The following is a 25,795-nucleotide window of genomic DNA, read 5'->3' as shown; positions in this document are numbered from 1 at the left end:
TTACAAGAAGAAACTCTGGACTTTGACGTTCTGCTCCACAGAAGACTGAAGAATCTCCCTTGTGGACAAGGAGTGTCCACCCTGCAACTGCAGGCACCATCAAGTGTCCAGCGGCTTCCCTTTGTCGTCTTCCCTCGAGGATCCAGACTTCAGAGCCCGACGAGACCCGGATTCCCAGACCGCTCCGACCTCAACTCACATCTGCAGCAAAGCTGAGACCCGTGGGTGCGACGAGACACGTGGGACCGGCCATCTTGAAAGAAACTGCACTTCGCTTCCAGCACGATTCCCGAGGTAAACTCGACCAAGTGCTTTGGGGATTGAGAAGCCCCAGCCCCGAGCAGCTCCTGCACCGAAGATCAGCCCTCCAGCTTCCACGAGATCTGCGTGGGGCCCTTCTGCTTGTTTGCTGCTCGACGCGTTGTCTGGTCACTTGCCGGCTGGCTAGTGGCCTCCTAGACGACGAACCTTGAAATCTTCACTGCTGGTCTGATTGCTCCAGACTGGCCCTTGCTCCCTTCCAAAAGAGGGGCACCCCGGACTCTCCTAGTCCGCACCAGACGCCTTTTTCACTCACCGCGTGGGTTGCCTTTGCCAAGGCCTGTTGACTCCAATCCCGGATCCGACACCGCCAACAGCGAGAGCCTGCGTGGGACAGCTCGTGCCTCCATCCTGGTTGTCGAAGACACCTCCTGGTCCACGTGGCTGCAGAGTCAAGCGTCCACTCTTCACCTGATTGCGACGACGACATCTGGTTCCTTCCTGGTTCCACACCGGTCACTGGCTAGTGACTTTGAACACTGTCCCCTCTGCTTTCAGGTCCTCTTCTTCACCGATCCACCCTTGGATCGCACCGGACATCTTCCTCCTGGTCGCCTGCAGCATCTTTTCTTCCAGGCTCCATAGACTTCAACGCGAGAACCCGACACTTTGACACCTATGCACCCGCAGCCCGTGGGTGAGGTAACGAGAGCATTTCGGTGCTCAAGGGTAGTTTAACTGTCCTAGTGTCCAGTTCCACAGTCGTTTTAGTCCTAACTAGTCAGGATTGTCCGTACTTACCTTTAACTTGAACTGTATTGTCCATAGACATTGTTACGCATTCGCGTGTGAGTTCACACTCTGCACACGCGTTCCGTGGGCCTCCTATTACTTACCTAAAGTTAGTGTAGAGTGGTCCCAACGATCTTACAGCCTCTGGACAGCTCCATTTCTTCTATCGACTTTCACATTCCACTTACTTAGTATATGGTTTGTCGTGCCTCTAGGGCACCATTGTAATTTCGTGCAACTTATCGTATTTTTCTTAAGAGATTGCCATGTGCTTAGCCCTCTGACCTCATAAAGAGTTCAGAGGTGTTGTTATTAATAAATATACTGTTTATTTTCATAACAACCTGTGTGGTGTCCTTTCATCTGGTATTCAAGGGGTTATATTGTGGTAAAATAGCTGACTTCACATGGCAAAAGAGTTTAGCCTAAGACTGCTTTGTCCATGCTACGATTAGGAAAGCTGGTCTATAAGGTTGACTTACAACCAATCACCATAAGGGTTGTTTGCACTGATACAAGGTGATCACTAGAACTAGTGAGCATCATATATCAGGCCAACTTCTCACAATGATCCCCTGGAATCTCTATGAAAAATTAATGGTAAATGAATTGAAATTTTAAATGTGTATATTTGTACCTATGATCAATTTTATTAATGGTTTTTATAAGTATGCTTTTATGGATGTACATTTTACACCGAATAAAGCTGTTTTGACTTGACTTGACTGGCCCCATGTTTGTTGATTCTAAAAATAAAGCTTCTAAAGACTAAGGGCCTGAGTACGACCTTGGCAGATGGGATACTCGATCACAAACGTCATATCCTATGGAGCTTGCAATATGGTGGATGGGATATCCGTCACATTTGTGACGGAGTACCCAAACCACCAGGATCGTAATCAGGCCCTAAGCTACAGTTTTGTGCAATGTTTTTAGCGTAGACTAGAAATGTGAATTTGTCTTTCAAAACAACAGACCACTGGAGTCAAGAGTCAAGCAATCCTGGCTGAAGACGGCTGATAGCCAGAAACCGGTCCTAGGATGCTTGATTCCGGTCCAGGAAAGACATGTCTTGGCAGTTCGGGCTGGACTGTTCCCATGAGGCACAGGGTCAAGGCTGATTTGCATATGGCCATGTCTGAACTTGGGTAGTGTGGAGTGCAAAAAAAACGATGGATTTAGGCCCAGATCTCTGTACGGGGTGAATGTATGACATTGTTCTGCATTCTGTCCATCAACTGTTGTTTTGCATTTGTCACCCCGAGTGGGATGGGTATGCTCAGACGTGAGTCCCATGCTCTCCACACCACTGGAGTCAAGCTATCCTGGCTGAAGACGGCTGATAGCCAGAAACCGGTCCTAGGATGCTTGATTCCGGTCCAGGAAAGACATGGCTTGGCAGTTCGGGCTGGACTGTTCCTATGAGGCACAGGGTCAAGGCTAATTTGCATATGGCCATGTCTGAACTGGGGTGGTGTGGAGTGCAAAAAAATGATGGATTTAGGCCCAGATCTCTGTACTGGGGTGAATGTATGACATTGTTCTGCATTCTGTTCATCAACTGTTGTTTTGCATGTGTCACTCCGAGTGGGATGGGAATGCTCAGACGTGAGTCCCATGCTCTCCACACCACTGGAGTCAAGCTATCCTGGCTGAAAACGGCTGATAGCCAGAAACCGGTCCTAGGATGCTTGATTTCGGTCCAGGAAAGACATGGCTTGGCAGTTCGGGCTGGACTGTTCCCATGAGGCACAGGGTCAAGGCTGATTTGCATATGGCCATGTCTGAACTGGGGTGGGGTGGAGTGCAAAAAAACGATGGATTTAGGCCCAGATCTCTGTAAAGGGGTGAATGTATGACATTGTTCTGCATTCTGTCCATCAACTGTTGTTTTGCATTTGTCACCCCAAGTGGGATGGGTATGCTCAGACGTGAGTCCCATGCTCTCCACACCACTGGAGTCAAGCTATCATGGCTGAAGACGGCTGATAGCCAGAAACCGGTCCTAGGATGCTTGATTCCGGTCCAGGAAAGACATGGCTTGGCAGTTCGGGCTGGACTGTTCCCATGAGGAACAGGGTGAAGGCTGATTTGCATATGGCCATGTCTGAACTGGGGTGGTGTGGAGTGCAAACAAAACGATGGCTTTAGGCCCAGATCTCTGTACTGGGGTGAATGTATGACATGGTTCTGCATTCTGTCCATCAACTGTTGTTTTGCAAGTGGGAGAGAGTGCCAGAACTCGAGGTCGGCCTTAGCCTTCGTGACCAGGGGTGTGAGGTTGAGAGCCCATTCCAGCTCCGGGAGCAAGGTCATCCAAATCCCCAAGGACTTGAACGATTCTCTTCGTAGGGGGATGGTTGACTGCCAATTGAAGCAGTCCCTCGACGGATGGAGGGGAACCATGGTGAACTTCGCCGGATTTAGCCGTAAGCCCGAGACATTCTCAAAGACACAGAGGACCTCCAAGCAACGTGGGCCGAAGTTCTCGGGTTGGCTAGGAAAAGGAGAACATCGTCTGCGTATAGGGCAATTTTATCTACTTGATGGGGATCCCAAGACCATCCTCAAATTTGTGGGTCATTGCCTACGAGGCAGGCCAGGGGCTCCATTGCCAGCGCGAATATTAGCGGCGAGAGAGGGCAACCCTGACGGGTGCCTCTCTGGATGGAAAAAGCCTCAGAGAAGGCACCGTTGTTCAGAACTCGTGCTTTAGGGTTGGAGTACAGGACTGAGGTAAAACGCCTAAAAAGGGTGTCGAATCCCATCGTAGTGAGAACGTCCTCCAAATAGCTCCAATCAAACGAATCAAAGGCCTTTTAAAAATCGATGAGGAGCAGGGCCAGATACGGGGTGAATAGGTGGCGGTGGGCGAGATGGAGGCGGCGTTTGGAAGGCTGGGTGCCATGGGCATGCAAAAAGTACAGTGGTTCTGTCGGGTTTTAACCAAATATTTCTTATAAATACAATTCAATTTAAAACAAGCTATTTTCTGCACAGGATTACTGTTAAAGCGTTTTCAGGGAACACACCGAATTTGCATCATTCATATATACCCACATATAAGGAATTTTTGTATACACGGCTGCCAACAAGGTGAAAATTAAAGTGAGTTGTGATCAAGTGACATATTGTGCTCAGTGACACAGTTGGGTGCATAATATGTACAAGGGGACTAAAATATATACAAGTTTGGAAGAGGCCAGGGTCAACAGAAACACAATGACCCTGCTGCTCTGTTCAATTTCAATTTCAATATTTTTGCAAGCAAGGCCTTAAACTGGACCGGGAGGTATCGTTGACGTTTCAACCCTATATGCGCAATATTGTATAGTCAAAGCGGGACTTCATCAGGACTGTGGTGGGGAGAGGGATGACAGCCTGCAGAGTCAGATAGAACATGCGTTAAGGACATTTAATATTAAAATTACGGTGTGTTCCAACAACCACAAAGAATTATCATTGTAGTGAGGGCAAAGTGGTAAAAAATTCATAAAGCCGCTTTGGTCTGGGTGGACCAATTGGTGCAGCAGGGGATGAAGGCGTTCAGCCAAGGCAGTGGCAAAGATTTTCATTTCGGTATTGAGAAGAGAGATCGGGCGGTAGTCCGCACAGGAGAAAGAGGGTCGCTGGGTCTTTGGAATGACCACGATAGTAGCCACATCGGTCTCTGGGGGAAGGAGCCCATCTCGACCACGTGCTGGAAGCTGTCGACTGAGTGGGGGACCAATAAGTCGCTGTATGTCGCGTAGTATTCCTGCGGGAAGCCGACTGGCCCCGGCGTGTTTCCGGAGTGCAATAGGGAGATATCTCCATGAATCTCCTCAGGGGTAAAGGGGAGGTCAAGGTCTGTCGATTCGGCCTAGGCAAGGTGGGGTAGCTGAACCCCTGCCTGCTCCAACAGTTCAACTAGAGAGGCCCCAGGGGTCCACGCTGAGTAGAGCTGGGCATAGTAACCCGCAAAAGCCGGGCGATAGCTTGCAAGGTATAGTGGTGGGTACCGGCAGCTTCACAGACTTCTGGGGTAATTCTGTTGGCCTTGGGATAGGAGACCAGATTGTGGAGCAGCTTTCCATTTCTGTTGCCCCCGCCCATAAACACGGGCCACAGAGGAGCACCACAGGGTCTTGGCCGAGTCTAGGGAGACCTGGCGGATCTCCTCCCGGAGCATCGCGAGCCGTCTTGCGGGATGAGCATCGTCTGGTGTCTCCAGGATTCAATTCCAGCCGCGCGGCCTGAGCCTCAAGCTGGGTCAGGCAACCAGTCTGTGCTGCCCGTTTCGTGTGAACCAGACCCCTGGCCACGCCACACAAGGTAGCCTTACTGGCTTCCCACAGTATACCAGAGGAAGGGACCGAGCCCTTGTTGACCAGAAAGTATTGCTTCAGTTCCACTTTGAGGGCATCTTTGATCTCCGCATACTGTAAAAACCATCCGTTTAACCGCCAGACCGTATGTACCCCACTGGAGGCATGTGCCAAACAGAGGGAGATAGGTGAGTGGTCTGAGATTCCACGGGGGAGAATAGTGACACCAGAAACCAGTTGGCAATCGGTGGCCGGCAACAGGATCAAATCAATGCGGGAGTGGGTATGATGGGCCGCGGAAGTGTGAGTGTATTGTTCCCGGCGGGATTCCAAATTCGCCAGGCGTCACACAAGCCCAGGGCAGATGACCAGTCCGAAAGCCATTTAGCACAGGTGAGGCGCGAAGCGGAGGGGGTCACCTGTTGTGTCAAGGGATGGCTGCATAACCGCATTTAAGTCACCCCCAATTATTGTCTGACCCTGAGGGAGAGTGGAGATTACCTCTGTGAAATGCTGAAGAGTAGAGGGTATTGTGGCTGGAGGGAAGTATGTGGATAGTAGGTTTAGAACCTCTCCTTCAAGCCTACCAGTCAAGGCCACATAGTGGCACTGTGTGTCGGTCGTCACATCTACTGGGGTGAAGGGGAGACCTCTTCGAGTCAGTATGACCACCCCTCAGGAACCCCGAGTGAAACCGGAATGCCAGACACTGTCGAACCCGTATCGGGCGAGAAAAGAACAGTGGGTTCTTTGGAGGTGTATCTCCTGAAGGAAAAGAACGCCAGGCACCTGGCGTTCGGTGCTCCGAAGGTATGCAGTCCGTTTGATATCATCTTATAAGCCATTTACGTTCCACGACAAGACGTGGAGGGATCTACCATGGGTGGGCATCCGCAGAGTGGATGGCGCGGGCATAGTAGATGTGGAGGAGCTTGGGTCCCAGGCGACTCCTTGCAGCTTGGCTAGGAGGATATGGCCTGCGCATGGTTGTACGTCCCCTATCGATGGCGGTGGTGAGTGCGTGTGATGAGCTGTTGTGGAAAACAAAAAGCAATGGCTCAAATGAAGCCAAAAGAGAAAGAGACCAGAGGGCATCGGCCCTCCCTCCCCCCAAGCCCCCCACCCTAGCACCTGTCGCCCTGAAAAGGAAAAACGAACAGTAACAGAGAGCTAATCTAAAACATTTAACAGACAGTTCGTGGCAATGATGGACCCCTCCATATAGATGGATGTCTGCGTATGTGAACAAAAACAAGCAAAGAGTTCTGCCTCAAAATCAGCCTCCTGGGCCTATATCATCAGATTACGGCGTCGTCGCCAGATCCCTAGAATGCAGGACTTCTAGATAGGTCAGAGTCTGACAGAACGGGGCGCAGCGTCTCAGACGGGTCAAGATCATGGTTTAAGTCAATCAGGGAATTGGCTTGCTTTTGGCCGTCAAGCGCCGGAGGAACTTCAGAAGAAATCAGCAATTGGGATCTTGCGCCCAGCGAGCGTGAAGGCCCCCTTCTCTGGTCCCCCATCCTGCGGGACGGATTAGGTCTTCGCTGTGGTTGGGAGGAGAGGAGTGTGACCGTGGAGATGCCAACAGAGCGGTGGGGGAAGCGGGCCAGGTCCACAATGGGCGCTCCTTCGTGAGCCAAGTCCAGGCCTCCTGCGGAGTGTCAAAGAAAATTGCTTTGCCATGGAAAACGACATGGAGAAGGTCCGGAAAGAGAAGGCCATATCGTAGTCCCAAATTGCTGAGTTTTTGTTTAACCTCCGTGTAGGTGTGTTGCTGGGCCTGCACCTCCCTCGTGTAGTCTGGAAAGACCAATATCGTATTGTTCTGGTATTTCAGGGGCCATGGGCCCGTGCCTCACGAAGGATTGCATCCCTGTCCCGGAAGTTGAGGATCCGAATGATGAGGGGGAGAGATGGCGCCTCGGGAGGAGGCCTGGGAGCGAGGGAGTGATGGGCGTGGTCAATTGTGAACCACACAGAGAGAAAGTTTTTGGGTATCCATGACTTCACCCAGGTCTCCACGAAGGTGTCCGCCCATCTCTGCTCGACTCCCTCAGGGAACCCTATAAGGAGCAGATTATTACGCTGGGAGCGATTTTCGGCATCCTCAGCCTGTTGATGTAATTCCAAGGTTTGAGTCTGTAGGCGGGCCACTTGGGTTTTCAGCTGACCCAGCTCGTCCTCAGCCACGGAGTGGCGCGACTCGGCTTCTGAAATTCTTGCAGTGGCGTTGCCCAGGTCCTGGCGGATAAGGGCAACGTCCACCCGTACCTCACCAATCTTACCCTCCACCAATGCCTGAGAGGTGCTAATGGCCTGTAGAATTGTTGAGAAGTCACCTCCGGCAAGGGGTGCCACCCATCGCTCCCTCTGCCAGACTATGGTCAGCGGTAGTGTATTGGTCCATTTTTGTTTGGGTTTGCGGGGCGGGTGTCTTTGGGGCGCGATCGGGACCTATCTCTGCTGTGAGTACAAGAACTAGGCGTCCCGGTGGGTCGACAGTTCCATGTCTATGAATTCTGGTAGGGGGAGTCCAACACCCAAGCCATCAGTGCGTCGAATCCACCCAGGCACCAGTCCTCAGTACATGGGGCATCCGATGTCCTTCCGACGCCTGAAATGGCAGTGGAATCAGGCAGAGAACGTCGCCCCTCAATCCCGAAGAGGGCCGTACCAGGCCAAGGGGAGACAAGATGGGAGGGGGAGAGAAAAACAAGCCCCCATATGCTGCTCAGTGAGTGTGGCCGACTCTGCCCCACCCCCGGGTTCACCCACAAAATTGAGGTGGCTCACAGAACAGTTTCCCCAAGCCAAGGGCAGTTGGACTCCGGCGGTCTGTTAACGGGGTCAGGCCGGGCCTCGCAGAAGGGGCATCAAGGCATCCAAATCATGGAGGAAAGGGGGGGTCAGTGCCAGGAGCTCCCTGCCACTCGATGTTTGCGGCCAATAACACCAGGTGAGTACCAACCCGCAGGGCACCCCAGGGCCACCCGTCCTGTCGGTGTTTCCAAGTCCTCACCGGAGGCCCGAGTCCCCAAAGGAGTGTCTGTAGGTATAGAGCCAGAGTGGGGTGCAGTGGTAGTGGGTCACAGGGCGGAGACCAAGCCCCTGTGAGTCACAAAGTGGAGCGTGGGACCATGGATGCATAGGTAGCACTGGGAGCCCACTTGCACCCCCAGTCACAGAAGTTAGTGGCACCCACCTCCTCGTAGAGTCGTGGGGTGTCAGTGAAGGCCTGGCATGAAGAGGTAATCTGAAGCCTCTAATCCTCGTCTATGCCGATCTCCGCGGGTAAACACCACATCCGGAGGCGAGGTGGTCCCTGCAGACATATTTGGCAGGCCCTGGGATGCTGGTAGGGTGGGGAGCGTCCCCGGAGTCTTGTAGTGCCAGCAGCCAGGCCACGGAGCGACCAGCAGGCCCAGAGGCCCTCAGGAGGTGCCACAGAATCAGGCTGTGGAGCAGAGCAGCCGTGAAGAACCAAGAAGGTCGACCATTGCCGGGCGGAGGGAAGGGTGGAATGGCCGCAGCACAGCCCGATCCGCAGCAAATAGCAGGGACAGCCGGGGAAGCAGTCTCAAGAAGGTCCAGGACCCAATCAGGCCTCAGGAAGCAGGCACAATGGTCTGGGGGTATCAGGAGCGCCCGGGCCCCCCGGTTGCGGCCAGATGAAATTCAGGGCACACGCAGTGGACCGCACACAGAAGGGGGTTCAGACAGCCAGACACCACCACCCGATCTGGTGGCCGATACTTCTCCCGGGTGGCCGCATCCCCAAGGAGGGCCGGGGCAACAGCAAGCCCGGCCGGGCAGAGGAAAGGGGCCTGCCTAGCAGTGAACCAGGAGTCTGTCTCACCAGCAGCGGGGAATCAGCGAGTACTTTCAGGGCGGCCGCCAGACCATGTACTGGGACAGAGAAGGGCCCCAGGGGGCTGCTGCCGCCGTCTTGCGGGGAAGGCGCTTCTGCAGCCGAGGCAGGAAAGTCGACTCCACAGGCAGGGATAGTGCCTCGTCTGGCAGCATGGGGGCAGGACGGAGGCTTCAGCAGCTGGCGTGAGGGTATGTAATGGTCTGGCAGTGGATTGTGGCGCGGATCACGGAGGGGTCCAGAGCACTCTTAGAGTGCGACTGCCATCTTGACGCACCAAGCCACGCCCCCTAGTTAAGATGTTTTTAAAGAAGGAAGATTACTTTTACTAGGACAAGTAATTAATTTGGAATTGAAGCCTCAATGCAGTACATGCTCAAGGCTTCAAAGGCTGATTTTATCACAACAGTAATGATTGTATTAGCTAGGTCCTGGGTAGCTGGACATTTGAGAGATGCGATGTTCTTTTTTAACAAGCCTAATTATAGAGGGGGTGCAATTAATCCAACTTGATGTAAATTTACAAGCTGAAGCCTGAGATATCAGTCATGCGTATATAATTAATATTATTTTGCCTGAATGGCATATTGGAATATGTTGCTAACTTACAATTTTACAAATTCTATGAATGCTTCAAATAATGGGATCACTATGAAATGAACTGGATTTAAGGTGTGTGTATGGAATGTTACTCAAATGTATTACTTGGGTTTTTAAGCTGGTCACATAATTTGACATTTACAATAATTTGGCAAAAAATGTACTATATCAATATTTAAAAGAAAAATGACTGTTTGTTGATTCCAATATGTCTGTTTTAATATTCTGAATCAAAACTAACTTAAGTAATTATGAAGTACCTCAATATCCATTGGCAATTCTTGTCCAAACACAACCGTCTTCAAAGCTTCCACCACTGCTGCCTGATCTCTGTATACAGGCACTACATTATAATGGAAGCTAAGTTCATCAATTGGCAAATTATATTTCCGAGCATGATTCTGAAGAGTGCCTGAAAAATAATAATATACAGTAGATATATTTAGTTTAGAACATACAATGTATATGAGTAGATACTAATGACAAATGTTCACCATACATTCTAGTTGTTTACTTATTCATTCTACCAATTATTCAAAATGCAATTTAAACGGATTTGTTTTAAAAACTCAGTCACCTCATATTTCCACTCTTAACCCCTTCCATGCTCATGACGGAACAGTTCCGTCATGAGCGTCGGTTGAGCTGTGCTCATGACGGAACCGTTCCGTCATGACCACACCCGTTTTTAAGAACGTTCAGCACAGCGCAAAAATTCGCGCCGCGCTGAACGGGTTAAATGGAAGGCTTGAAAACAATAAAGTTGAAATGGGGAGTTTCTCCCAGGTGATGACATAACCATCCATAAGCTACCTTTTATAATGCACCACTTTTCATCTTACAATAGCTTTGAAGCCCTGAATCATACAAAATGTGGACAAATACACAAGCAGTACAATAGCGGTTTGGCCTCACTTCCAACATTCTTCCATCACGGATCATGTGACAAGATTTAGGCAAAAGCTTTCCTAAAAGTTTGGCTTAGAAAAGCTGTCTGCATTTATTTTCTTAATCAGAGGTAGTTACTTGGTTATTTGTGAGATTATTGTATACAAATTATATAATATTGTGTCTCAAGTATCGTTTACAAAAATATCATCTCATTGGATGTAGATTTTTTAATATTAACATCAGTAGGGGATTATTTTTGTAATTAATATTTAGGTTGCAGTATTTATTTCAAGGCATATTTTAGCTTTAATATTCTGGTACCACAATTAGGGTCAGCTTTAACCTGGAGAACCATGAAATTCCATAGTTTTTGACCCATAACATCCAAAGGTCGACATCTATGTTTCTGGCATTTGATGAGGTGTTGCGGAATCAGGTATGAGAATGCGGACTACAAGCTCCCAACAGGATTATCATGTAGGGGCACTTTTTTGAGGTTTTTCGGGTCCTAATTCTAGTAGGCCACATGGATGGTGCATAGTAACTTGAGTTTAAGGCTATGTACAGAATTGGATCAAATCAAGCACTTTCAGAGCTAATTTGCCTATTCAAATGTATGTACACTTAAAAACTGTGAGAAGTTGGCCTGGCATATGCTGTCCACTAGTTATAGTGGGTACCTTGCACCAGTCCAAACAACGCTTATTGATGATAGGTTTAAGACAACCTTTATTGAAAGCTATCCTAGTGGCAGCTATGGAGAGCAGCCTTCAGGCTAAGTCTTGAAGGAGTGTAAAGAAGCTTGTTTTACCAGATTATAACCTCTTGAATGACCAAATGAAAAGGGAACCACACAAGGTATATATAAAATATATGTATTTATTACTAAAGACTCTCTACTAACCTCTTTATGAGATTAGAGAACGAGATACACAATATCAGCACATTAGAACGTAAGTAAATAGCACAATATACAATGGGCCCCAGGGGGAGACCAAACCATATATTAAGAAAGTGGTATAGGAGTCACGACTTGCCTAGACACAGTGCCTAGAGCACTAGGCACGTGGAATTGCTGGGACCCCAAGGAACCACCCAAGGTAGTGACACAGGGGACCCACAGGGGACGCCTGCAGTGTGAGAACACAGCCGCGAGCTCCATACAATCCTATGGGAAAGTTGCAGTTGGTATTTCAAAGATTAAGGACACTTCAGAGAGGACTTGGAGCAAACCATTTTAGACTTAGGAGGTTCTAAGGCTAGCACCCATGTGAGCACCGGAGTACTCATGTTACCTCACCCAGGGAAGCCGGAAGCATAGGTGCCAAATGGTGTCGGGTACCGTCGCTGTTTTCAATGGCGAGTTGCTGCAAAGTGCTGCTGTCGTGGAAAGGAAAAGTGTCCGGTGTGATCCAAGACTTGATCGGGGATGTGAAGAACCTGAAAGCAGAGGAGACAGAGTCTGGGTCACTTCACGGGTGACCAGGGCCATAGTAGACCAATGCCCACCAATGTCGAGTAATTCAGGTGCGATGAGGTGAAGCTTGACTCCACTGCCACGGGGACCAGGAGACATCGACCATGACCAGATACCGCAGGCGAGCTGCCCCACGAAGGATGTCGAGTGCTGGGGGGGTCGGTGTCCGGATAGGAGACCAACAAGCCTTGGCAACAGCAACCCCCGCGGTGAGAGTAAAAAGTCTTCGGGATGAACCAGCAAGATCCAGGTGACTTCCCAAGCACTGGAGAGTCAGGGCACGTCTGGAGCAACCAGGTAAGCCCATTTAAAGTTACCGTACCCTTCTCAGGGACCCACAAGTCGACAGAAAAGGGATCACGAAGGGACTTCAAGAGGAATCACTAAATACAGGCCCACGGGACACTCGTGGAGTGTAGGCCAGTAATCTTCAATGGAATCACTGCTCAGGGTCTGGACTACAAGTAGCCCAAAGCACAGCCTCAGGGATTGCCAAGAAGCATATGCAGCTGCAAATGGTCACGGTGTCCAGGGGTTCGGGTTGCACGCTCCACACGAGGGCTTTAGATCTCAGGTTTACTGAGACCATGGATCGGCCTCAGGGAAGCTTGGAAACCCACCTCCTGTGTTGCAAAGTCTTCGGAGTCCTTCAGGAGCTGCATAGTTGCAAACCGGACAGATGCGTCTTTGGTGCCTGCCTTGCAGGGGAGTAACTCCTCTACTCCAAGGGAGATTCTTCAGTCATCCAACGAAGTGTAGATAGTTGAAGTTCTGGAATTCTATATCAGAGTTTCGTCCGGGTAAATCTAAAGTCCTATAGTCAGGGGTTCCTACTTCATACCCAAGGAAGGGGTGGGAAAAACTCTGGAAACCCACCTATGGGAGGGTCAGGACATAGGGGTCGTTACACCCATGTCCTTTGTCCAGTTTCACGCCAGAGCAGGGGCTGGGAGCCCCTGCAACCGTTTTGAGCTGAACTATGCACAGAGACACCAAATGTGCCCCCAGTGCAGATATCAAAGTACTCTTGGAGTGCACCCACCCAGCCCCAATACACTAAAGCCTGTCTGGGAGGTGGTTACACCTCCCTGTGACAGGAAACCTATTATCCAACCTCCCCTGCCGGAGTTTCGGCCATCAACAGGAGGGCAGACGGGTATCTGTGGCTGGCAACATCCATTTTGTGATGCCAGGGTTCTGTTAAGCTGGATACCGGGTGTACCGGTGTAGTCATATTTCTCCATCTAGGAGGTGGAATCAAACCTTCCCACGCCAGGACTGGTGGGGAGGTATGATTCCACGGTGTTTGACACCAAAACAGCATGTTCCCTTGTAGCCATTTCAAAGTTAGCATTTACCGCGAGGTTATAATGCACTTAAGAGTATATGGTATGGCTGCATTACAGAACAATCCCAGAGGATAGATTCCAAAGGCTGCAGAGGGGCCCTGCTCATGCATGGGCAACCTGTCACACAAAACCCAGCACCCTGCCTTCAAGATTGATAAGGCCTGCCATTGGGGAGACTGATCGGTTGATATGTGCAGTGATATAAGGTAGATATAGGGAACCTATATGTAAGTAAGGGGTGCATACACCACCTTACACAATCTGGAGTGTATCTAAAGTACATGCAATCATTTTATAGAGGAAGCAGCTAGGCTGGGGCTCTGGATAGCAGGGTCCCAGCTTTACTAAAGTCGAAAAACAGTGAAACATCAGCAAAAAGTGGGATAGCTATAGGAAGCAGATCCTATTCTCCTTCAACCCCCCCCCCCCCCCCAAACGTAAGGACATTAAACTAACCTTGACCAGTTGAGTCTTCATGTTCTAAGTTGAAATATCTGGATAGTCCATCTGCATTGGCATGGTTACTCCCAGTTCTATGTTCCACTGTATAGTCCACCCCCTGTAGGGAAATGGACCACCTCAAAGGTTTGAGGTTTTCACCCTTCATCTGTTTTAGCCATAAAAGGGGCTTTTGGTCTGTCTGAACAATGAAGTAAGTGCCAAACAAGTATGGCCTCTGCTTCTTCAGAGCCCAAACCACAGCAAAGGCCTCCCTCTCAATAGCTGACCAACGTTTCTCTCTGGGGGTCAGCCTTCTGCTAATAAAAGCTACTGGCTGATCCTGACCGTCATCATTTAATTGTGATAACACAGCCCCTATCCGCAACTCACATGCATCTGTTTGGACAATGTATTCTTTGGAGTAGTTAGGACTTTGCAGAATGGGAGCAGTGCACATGACCTGCTGCAGGTCATCAACTGCCTTTTGACAGCTAACTGTCAGGCTCCAACACCCATAATTTCTGCCCTGGCTGGTAAACAGTCAGCACAGCTTTTTGGTCATGCCAGGCCTTCTGTAATTCCTGGCTAGCCTCAAGGGTTTTAGTAGCCTTCTTCATGTACTCAGCCATCCTGGAGCGGAGACCAAGTACATAGTCCACAATATCCTGTTTAGGGTGTTTGAGAGGTAACTCCCATCCCTACTTCACTAGACACAATGGACCCCTAACTGGATGTCCAAACAGAAGTTCAAATGGGCTTTAACCAACCTCCTTCTGTGGAACCTCTCTGTAGTCAAATAGAAGGCAGGGCAAAAGTATGTCCCATCTGCGCATAAGCTTTTCTGGGAGACCTTTAATCATGCCCTTGAGGGTTTTGTTGAACCTTTCAACTAACCCATTGCATTGTGGGTGATAAGGGGTGGTAAATTTATAATTTACTCCACACTCCTTCCACTTAGCAGTTAAGTAACTAGACATGAAGTTTGTAACTCTGTCTGATACTACCTCCTTAGGAAAACCCACCCTGGAAAAGATTCCCAGGAGGGCCCTTGCCGCCACAGGAGCTGTGATGGTCCTAAGGAGGATTGCCTTTGGATACCTAGTGGTATGGTCCACCAGCACCACCATAAATCTGTGCCCAGGTGCAGTTTGGGGATCCATGGGACCAACAATGGCAATCTCTACCTTCGCAAAGGGAACTCCCACCACAGGTAGTGGTATCAGGGAGGCCTTTGTTGTACCACCTGCCTTACCACGGGCTTCACAGGTGGCACAGGAGCGACAAAACTCCTTGGTGTCTTCAGACATGTGAGGCCAATGAAAGTGAGGGAGAATTCTGTCCCAGGTCTTGTTTTGGCCTAGGTGATCTGCTAAAGGTATGTAGTGTGCTAGTGTCAATAGGAAGCCCCTAAACTTCAGAGGTATAACCAACCTCCTGGCTGCACCACAAACTCTAAGGCCGAAGTAGCAATCCAACTCTTCAACTCTTCAACTCGCCAGTATTCAGCCCAGAAGACAAAATAGATTACTGGGAACAGTTCACTGCCAAGCTACCACATCGACATGCAGATACCTTTGCTACAAAAAATAACTCCCTGAAAGCATGGGAAAAAAATAAAATTTGAAGGATCAAAGACTACAGTTGAAACATCTCAAAAAATCAATAAACGCAACTCTGCGCAGGCTGAGAAGACTCCCAGAGAACGCCACTGCACGAGCCTCCTTGAATGATCAAAGGGCAAAATTAAATAGTCTGAAATGGAACATTACAGTGAGAATGTACTTTAGACATAACTTCTATATGATACAAACAGCAATAACAGTGTCTGCTTCTGGGAAACTGTGATCAGGATTATCCACCCACACCATAAGGGTATTGGGTCATATATTTCGTAAGTAAACTGGGTAAAATTCCTTACTACCCCCTCCAACAACCAAACAGACAGTGCTGGAACTCAAATGGCTAATAGTTGGACATCTGAAAAACAAGTTGGAGCAGGCAAAACGGAGTTGAGGGAGCAGGAGCAGCCACACAAAGAAAACAGACCATCAGGCACAGATAACCGCTCTCTACCTCTCTTAATCAAAAAGCAGATTGCCAAAGGGAGGAAGGAAGGGGCTCGGGGACCGAACGGAATTCCGCCTGCCCTGTTTAACCCCTTCCACGCTGATGACGAGCTGGGCTCGTCATGGCGTAGCCTCCTCGCACGCTGATGACGAGCCCAGCTCGTCACGTAATATGCGCTTTTAAAAATCTCCGCGTACGAGCGGAATTCCGCCCGCACGCATGCGGTTAAAGCAAAGAGTGAAGACTGGGCTGATATCCTGCAATTTTTATTTCTGGAAGTCAGGCGGCTAAACAGAATACCGAAATCATGGAAGGGCTCAACAATAGTGCCAATCTATAAAAAAGGTACCAAGGCTGAGCCCAATAATTATCACCTAGTAGCTGTGATAGAAAATGAAGCAAAATACTTTGTGGGCACTATACTCGAAGGAGCTGACAAATTGGGCGGAGGCGAACTCGATATTACCGCTGAACCAGACCGGCTTCTGCAAAATGGCCAGCACATCCACAAACATCCTTACAATCTTACTTACCTTCGGTAACGATGTATCTGGTAGAAACGATTCTAGCTGCAGATTCCTTCATGTAGAATTATCCCCAGGCGTGAGACTGGATCCGGAAAACTTTTGCCACAGCATCCCTGTGCGCCGAGGGCGGGGCGACAATATGCGACTCCGCCAAGGCAGCATCCACGTACGTGACGTCAGCGAGGTCACATAAGACCCACCCCGGTGCGACCACGTCAGTTTTCTTCTGAGAACTTTTCCGCACCACAACGCAGAGCCACCAGACAAAAACCTGTGGGAGCATGGGAACAGTGTGCAAAAGAGTAGAAAAATGGAGAGACAAACGACACCATATGGAACAGTGCAACACTGCAGTGTCCAAAGGCAGGGGCAGAAGAAAGAATAGAGCAGAGCCCCGAGCAACCACCCTGCCAGTACATAGACAACCTTCCTGCTGAAACAAGGAACATGCGTCAAAGGGCCATGATACACGTAACAGGCTCACCACCCCCATCCAGAAATAAGGAAGGGGATCCATTCCCAAGACAGGCAAAAACACAACCTCCACGCCACCCCAGCATAGAGGGAAACCACCCTCCAAGGAATAAGGGCAAGGCCTAGCCAGATTACCCCTATTTGGAGGTAGCAGAGGGGCCAGGACCCTCAGCAGCAACAGGAAGGGAAGGGAGGGGAGGACAGATATTGAAGGTAAACCCCCCCAAACCTGGAGTATCCAGAGCAGCGGGGCACAGAAGCACCGTAACCCCATCCTCCAAGGAACCAAGAGGAGGAATGAACCGCATCCAGATGGAGCCACCCATCAGGAGCAAAAAGAGGTACTCACAGGAGACACAGCCCCCCACCAGGAGGCGAGTACCGAAGACCAACCCAAGGGCCCTCGCAGAACGGGGAGGAAGGGCGGGCCGTGAAAGGAATCTGCAGCTAGAATCGTCTCTACCAGATACATCGTTACCGAGGGTAATTAACTCATACATCCGATAGAGACTACTAGCCGCAGATTCCTTCACGTAGAATAGATACCCTAACAATACCCACGGGGAAGGAGGGTCTGCAAAAGGACCCCACCAGCCAGGACAGAACAGAAGGTCCCACAGGGGACCAGATCTGCGGGCTAGAAGAGAAACTTCATCTCCGCCAGGCAAGAGGAACCCCACTGACAAGGAGAACACCACTGACCCCAGAGGGTGTATGAGGAAAAGGAGACTGAAGAGACCCGTATCCTCACAGCAGAAGAACCAAGGGCAAGGCTAGAGGGGTCGAAGCACCCCACTCCCTTACAAGGCAACAGAGCTTCCATCCAAAGCCAAGACAGGAAGAGGAGGAAGAAGAAGAAGCCCAGAGAGCCCAAGGAAAGGAGGGAAGGGAAGGTGAGCTCCCTCCAGATGGAAGGCAACAGGCCAGCCAGAACAGCGCCAACAGTCATAAGCTGCCAAAGCAAGAAGAACAGCCCGGGGCCCCAGAAAAACCAGGCAGTCTACGTCTGACAAGGGAGCACTCAGAATCACCCCAGCCCTCAGGACAGGGGCAGGAAGATGAGAAAAATGCCCTGCCATAACACTACGAGGGGCCGCGCACACGACCTCAAGAAGCAAAAGCAACATACAGAAATGCCATGGAGAACCGGCACCCAAAGGCGACCAGAACTCCCTAGCAGAGCGCAAGCTATATAACAGCTACCACTACCCCACATAGGGTATGTTAAGTCCCAAGATATGGGAACCCTCTTTGGAAGAACTTCAGCAGTAGAGGAAAAAACAAAAGGGCCACGGGGAAAAAACACCCCGCAGAAGGATGACAAGCAGCCCAAGCAAAGCAGAAGGCCTAATCTCAGGGCCGAGTCTGCGCAACAACTCCATCAAACACACACACAAAGGCAACAAAGGGCCGTCCAGCAGCCAACAATGCCAAAATCCCAAGGAGGACTCAATGGCTAGAAAGCACACTCCACAGTCAGAACAATAGGCCTAAGAAGGCCCAGAACCAGCCCAACTCAGCAGTCACTGAGGAAGGGAAGGAGGATAAGGTGGAGGAGGAGGAGGACTGTGCCCCGCCAGGAACCTTTGGATGGCAGAGTTAGCCGGGGCACGGAACAACAGGCTGCCGTCAAATGGAAGATCAATGAAACGCTCCTGAATATTTTCAGGGAACACACCATCCCGAAGCCAAGCATGGTGGCGGAGGGCGACTGAGGAAGCCATGGCCCGGCCCAGCACCTCTGAGATGTCCAGAGCGGAGCAGAGAATATACGCTGCTAGCTCCTGGCCATCCACAGCATAATGCCGCAAATCCACCTGGACCTTCTCTTGGGAGGCTGCGGATCCCAAAGACTCAGCCGAGTCCCACAAACAAGAGGAGGCCCAAGCCAAAACACACAAGGTGTTAAGGGCCAGCAGGGCAGCGCTGGTCGAGGCGAACATGTTGCGCACCCAAGAATCCAGCCAGCAGGCCTCCCGGGATGGCGGAGTCAACAGTGGTGGCAGGGAGGGATAGGTGATCCGCAAAAGCAGAGTGGCAGCAGAGGGGTGGAGGGAAATGCTCGCCGGGTCACGCAGCGTCGGAAGATGCTGGTGCAGAAGGTGGTGAGGCACCGGGTTCCCTGAGGCTGGATGCCTCCAAGCCCACATCAGGGAAGAAAGCAGCGAACCCTCAAAGGGAAGTAAGATCTCCCTCCCACCAGGGCCCTGGTGGAGAACCTCCAAGAGATGGTCCGCCGGAAAGTGAGCAACCGGGTCAGCCATGCGCAAAATGCCCCTGGCCGTGGACACCGCTTGAGCAAAGGCCGCACCCACGTCCGTAGGGCCTCGGGGTGGAGAAAGCAGCTCCTCCGTGGGTGACGGCTGCAAACTAAGGTGACCGTCCCCGAAGCCAAGCGGGACGGGCAAGGGCCAGACCTGGAATGAATGAGGGACCTGCCACTCTTCTGACGAACACCTCTGCCTCAGGAAAGACGGGGAGCCTCCCTTCGATGACGCCGGTGAAAAAGATACCACGCGGCGACCAGTCTCCGGGGAGGACGACACCAACATACAGCTGGCCTCCGGAGAAGACGGAGCTTCCAAAGACGAATCCGCAGCACGACTCCTGTGCGGAGCCGTAGAGTCCGCCGCCTGAGGCAAAACTTCGGTACCACCTGGCGTCACCGGACAGGGTCCCTCCCAGTCACACCGCATCGGGGACCAGAGAGTAACCGGAGCCGAACTGGCCTCGGGGCGGCGCTGGGGTGATGCCGACTCGACCCCCGCCGAGGCAGCCGCCTGCGCGGAGGAACGAGAAGGGCCTGGGGAGTGACTTGAAGCCTTCCGCCAGCCGTGGCTCAGAATGTGGCGGAGATCGTCAGGCAACCCATGTGGCGGCGCCAGGGACGATTCAACCTCCGACTTGCCCTTTGACAAGGCAGCCGCCCATGGGGAGGGACTAGAGGGTCTCAAAGAGGGATGGGGGTCCCCACCCAGCCACAACCCGGAGCGGGACGAGGAGGATCCACGAACCCCTGTGGCTCCACACGGTCCAGCCGTTGCCAGTGCCGTAGCGGCGTCACCTCAGCCTTAGACACGACCACCTTGTCAAAGGACCGATTGGGGCTCAGGGATGCGACCCAAGCCCTGGTGATCTCCCGCGACACCACAGGGACTCCCGGGAGAGTTTGCAGCGAGGCAGAGAAGCTGTGGTCTGAAGGAGGTGCCCCAGAGGAGCCACACCCCAACAGCACCACATCCTCCAAGCCTGGATCCGAACCAGTCAGCACCGGGGCCGGAGCCGCCAACGGCACCGCGGAGGGCCCCACGCAAGGCAAGGGATCCGCTGACGCCCCAGGAAGCGAAGGAGGAGGAGACGCCAGCGAGGCCTGCAAAGCTGGCGCGTATGTCTCCATCTGGTCTCTCGACGTCCCAACACTGGGAAACGGTGGATAGGACGACACGTGGGGCCACATCACCCGCGGAGAGCCTGCGCCCCCGGCAGGCCGGAAATCAGTCCCCGGGGACAAATTGCAACACTTACCCACCGGTGAGCGACGCTCACGTGACATCGGAGAAGGGCGAGGACGACGACCACGGTCGTATCTGAAGCCGTCCGCCGAAGCAGACCGAGGGGAGGACGTAGACCTGGAAAGCCGTGCAGAGAGAAGTTTCATCCGGCGCTCCCGCCTCGACTTCAACTGTTGGCACTCCGCACAATCAGTGGTGCCGTGATCCTCTCCCAAACAGCACATACAAATGAGGTGAGGGTCCGTAACCGACATAAGATGCCCACACGACGTGCAAGTCTTGAAGCCCGAAGACATTCGCACACTGTTCCACAAAGACAGGACAATGGAAGGAAAAAAGAGGGCCTTAAAAGGCCCGCAGCAAGGACCAGATTCAGGTTGCATGCGTAAAAGGGAAAAACTGACGTGGGCGCGCCGGGGTTGGTCTTATGTGACCTCGCCGACGTCACGTACGCGGACGATGCCTAGGCAGAGTCGCCCCGCCCCTGGCGCACAGGGATGCTGTCTCAAAAGTTTTCCCGATCCAGTCTCACACCTGGGGATAATTCTACTTGAAGGAATCTGCGGCTAGTAGTCTCTATCAAATAATCCATGCAGCTAAAGCCTCAAAATTACCTTTACATTTATGCTGCATTGACTTTAGCGCTGCTTTCGATAATGTAGAGAGGGGTAGACTGTGAGGGAAATTGGCGCAATGGGGCACACCACAGCCTACTCTAAACATGTTGAAACTTCTACATACAGATACCTGGGTGCAGGTGAAACTAGGTGGCGGTACTCACATCTCCTCGAAAGTTCCCACAACAAAGGGACTGAAACAGGGTTGCGTGCTTGCACTGATCCCGTTTAATCTATATATGGCTGACTTTCCAAAGGCGCTTGGCGCCTGTAATTCACATTCACCGAGGCAAGGCTCATGGTCGCTCCTAAATACTAGACATAGGGGCGTTAAAAGGGGGTGGGTACACCCCTTTATGTCACCCTCCTGTGGGAGGGGGCATGAGCCTCTTCCTAATTGGCTGAGTCCCATCATCTTTAAGATGGAAGGGGAGTGAGATGTGTGCTTCAACTCACCTCCCCCACCTGAGGGGAGGGGTTGGCATAGGTGGGAACACCTCTCTTCCTAACTTGGATTTCCAGCTGATTCTCCTGTACAAAGTATGGGCCAGAACCAGTGGGTGACAGTTGCTGGGGGCAGCAAAGGCAGGGACAGCGTCCAAATGCCCAACTTGGGGGAGGAGGCATGACACCTCTGCCCAGGATGGCCTTTGTTTCTGGACCTAGAGAGCGGAGGCTCTCTACCCAGGTGTCCAGAAACTTGTCGGGTGGTGGCGGGCAGCCATTCAAGAACAACACGAGGGCTGGTAGATTTTCAGAGGCATCTCTAAGATGCCCTCTGTGTGCATTTTTCATTAAATTCCACACTAGCAATAGTGTGGGTTTAATGTGCTGAGAGGTTGGCTACCAAGCTTCCCAGGTTTTAGTAAAGCCATTATGGAACTGTGGAGTTTGTAGTAATTAACTCCCAGACCATATGCTCTTTATGACTTCACTACACTTACAATTTCTAAAAATAGACCTAGACACTGTAGGGGTACAGGGCTCACGCCTCTGTACCCTCACCTTAGGGCTAGTGGGGTGAATTACCTAGGCCTCAGGCAGTGGATTGTAGGCATGGCACCAAGGCACACAGTGATGTGTGTCAAATGAGTCCCTGGAAACCAAGGGCTGTGCTACGCACTGCTCTCAGGCAAAAAGCCTATAAACTCTTTACTTCTGCTCCAAACAAATATTTATTCAAGTTTTCTTTGTGTATTCATTACCGTACTGCAACATTATGCTCTCAAAACCACAAAAATAAAGCAATTCATTCTCCTTAATATATGAAATTCAAACTGTAACAAAATATATCTTGTTAAAAAATTATTCAATTATATGTAAATTAGACATTAAAAACCCAATGCATTTCGGGTTCACACTGAACCCTTCATCAGGGGTTATTGTGACTCTTGATTGAGTTGAAGTTCCTCAGGATAATTCAGTTCTCGTGTCTACAACAAAAAAGAGGTTTTTTTGCAATATCCAATGTTCGAAAAATGTACATTGTTTGCATATTATCACCTTCACCAATGAACTCAGGGTTTGCATTCCTCACAATATCACAAACAAATGTGTAAAGAATAGGTGAGATCAAGTGAACAGGAGGTGAAAATAGAAGAAAAATAGAAGAACGAGCTGATGATAGGTGCTCAATAAAACCCGAAGCAACCTCCAGTGGATGCCAAAAGAACCCTACCTTGTGTGAAGTAAAATGAAAAATAAGTGAACAGAAACCTCTTCGTGGATTAACACGTTAACTAACCAAAATCATGATTGTAAATGGTACCTCTATCTTTCAGAAGATCTATCTGGTCATGTGAAAACAAGGGCATCAAATTCATCCAGTTCTGTAATGCAAAATCACTCATTAAAAACTCACCGCTAACTTAATAAATATGAAGTGTTCACTTCGAGCAAAGTAAATGGACCTACCCTTCCAAAACAAACAAATGCTAGACGAAAATCCGATCAAGTTCCAAAGAAAGTTACATCTGTCTTAAACGTCCACAATCTAAATGAAATGTAAATTTCAAGTATGAGTTCCCAACCTCAGTATATACTAACACACGTCATAACTACCATATAAAGACGCCAAGTAAAGACACGGGGACCGGGGTCTCCATCTTACCCGCTAAAGAGCGTTCACCTCGCCCGTATGTTATATTACGAATGGAGTCTTCATCACAAGTATCCAAAAATCCTCCTGAGGTAAAAAAGAATGACTCTATGTATACAACCCAAAGTGATACTGACAGTCTATGCCGTGACATAACTTTCAATCCTGTGCCAGAATACTACCTTGGAAATGAATCGTATCACCGCCACGTCTGAATCCCTGTACGCTGTTTCCTCGCCAAGTCTACAAGCTGCCGCAGCAGCTCGAATCAATTAAAGGTATGCTTGCGTGGTGCCGTATTAGACATAGAAAGAGGACTATACAGAACTAGTGACCTGTTCTAAGATGGCGCCCATATCGAAAACGAAACTCGGTCTAAAAGCCCGAGTCTACCGATATATACCAGATAAAAAGTTCTAAATAAATTAAATCCAGAATATAAAAAAATGAAGAAAGAAACTTAGAAAAAAAGAATGAAAAATAAATAAATTAATTGTCCATGGTTGAGTATTATAAAGAATGCAATGTACCCCTTCCATTCTATGGATTCAAATTGTTTACAAAAAGCACAACAGTTCATAATGGTCATTAAGACCCCCCGGGATTATGGTTACAAGTTTTTTTATCCACTCTGTCTCTTTTCAGGCTAGTGTGGTATTGATGTCCATGCCTGAAAGTGGTGTAACCTGTTCTAGAATAGTGAATCTTAGTTGAGGGATAGTGTGTGTGGCATTTACCCAATGTGCTGCCAATGATGAGTTCATGTTTTTGTTCCTGATGCGACTCTTGGGTTCCACTATTCTGGTTTTTATTTTTCTGCTAGTTGAGTGAAGATGTTATGAAAATCTCTATAAGTTCCCATCTTTTACGAATGATAGCTTTGACTTTGGGAGCCTGTGCTGAATGTTTCAATACATAAACCTCTCATTCGATTTCACTTGTTTCCTCAAGTGAAATCAAATGAGAGAAGAGAGGTTTATGTATTGAAACATTCAGCACAGGCTCCCAAAGTCAAAGCTATCATTCGTAAAAGATGGGAACTTATAGAGAATGAACCTGATTTTCATAACATCTTCACTCAACCCCCTTTATTTGCACATACTCGTGCTCAAAATCTACGTGAATTATTGAAAGAGACTACCAGGATTTCACAAATGCCATAATTCAAGGGGATGCGGAAGTGTTACAATTGTGGACAATGTGGCAATGTGATAGTCAGTAAAGAATTTCAACATCCCAAGACTGGTAAATCTATACCCTTGAAACATACCTCAGACTGTACAACTGAAAATGTCATCTATGCAATAAAATTTCCATGTGGACTAGTCTATGTGGGGAGGACTAGCAGAAAAATAAAAACCAGAATAGTGGAACACAAGAGTCGCATCAGGAACAAAAACATGAACTCATCATTGGCAGCACATTGGGTAAATGCTACACACACTATCCCTCAACTAAGATTCACTATTCTAGAACAGGTTACACCACTTTCAGGCATGGAGATTAATACCACACTAGCCCGAAAAGAGACTTTCATTTAGATTGTGGACGCTTAAGACAGATGGAACTTTCTTTGGAACTTGATCGGATTTTCGTCTAGCATTTGTTTGTTTTGGAAGGGTAGGTCCATTTACTTTGCTCGAAGTGAACACTTCATATTTATTAAGTTAGCGGTGAGTTTTTAATGAGTGATGTTGCATTACAGAACTGGATGAATTTGATGCCCTTGTTTTCACATGACCAGATAGATCTTCTGAAAGATAGAGGTACCATTTACAATCGCGATTTTGGTTAGTTAACGTGTTAATCCACAAAGAGGTTTCTGGTCACTTATTTTTCATTTTACTTCACACGAAGGTAGGGTTCTTTTGGCATCCACTGGAGGTTGCTTTGGGTTTTATTGAGCACCTATCATCAGCTTTGTCTTCTATTTTTCTTCTATTTTCACCTCCTGTTCACTTGATCTCACCTATTCTTTACACATTTTTTTGTGATATTGTGAAGAATGCAAACCCTGAGTTCATTGGTGAAGGTGATAATATGCAAACAATGTACGTTTTTCTAACATTGGATATTGCAAAAAACCTCTTTTTTTGTTGTAGACACGAGAACTGAATTATCCCGAGGAACTTCAACTCAATCAAGAGTCACTATAACCCCTGATGAAGGGTTCAGTGTGAACCCGAAATGCATTGGGTTTTTAATGTCTAATTTACATATAATTGAATAATTTTTGAACAAGATATATTTTGTTACAGTTTGAATTTCATATATTAAGGAGAATGAATTGCTTTATTTTTGTGGTTTTGAGAGCATAATGTTGCAGTACGGTAATGAATATACAAAGAAAACTTGAATAAATATTTGTTTGAAGCAGAAGTAAAGAGTTTATAGGCTTTTTGCCTGAGAGCAGTGCGTAGCACAGCCCTTGGTTTCCAGGGACTCATATGACACATTATACCTGGGGGGGTGGTACCTTTCCCCGTTGTCTCGCACGCACATACACAGATA

The 25,795-nt window shown here is 49.4% G+C and overlaps 1 protein-coding gene across 1 annotated transcript in view; it reads right to left on the bottom strand.

Moving 5' to 3' along the window:
• Positions 1 to 25,795, bottom strand: part of LOC144818685 (dynein axonemal heavy chain 6-like) — a 1,395,111-nt gene that overhangs the window by 75,491 nt on the left and 1,293,825 nt on the right. Inside the window, exon 36 of the mRNA XM_078676337.1 lies at positions 10,092 to 10,243. Coding sequence (XP_078532463.1) covers positions 10,092 to 10,243 — 152 coding nt within the window. The remainder of the gene's footprint in view (positions 1 to 10,091; positions 10,244 to 25,795) is intronic.

This window comes from Lissotriton helveticus, chromosome 2_1 (assembly GCF_964261635.1).
Source record: "Lissotriton helveticus chromosome 2_1, aLisHel1.1, whole genome shotgun sequence".
In the NCBI taxonomy this organism is placed as follows: domain Eukaryota; kingdom Metazoa; phylum Chordata; class Amphibia; order Caudata; family Salamandridae; genus Lissotriton; species Lissotriton helveticus.
Note: the sequence above shows the minus strand (reverse complement) of the source record. Positions and strands in the feature narration are given on the sequence as shown.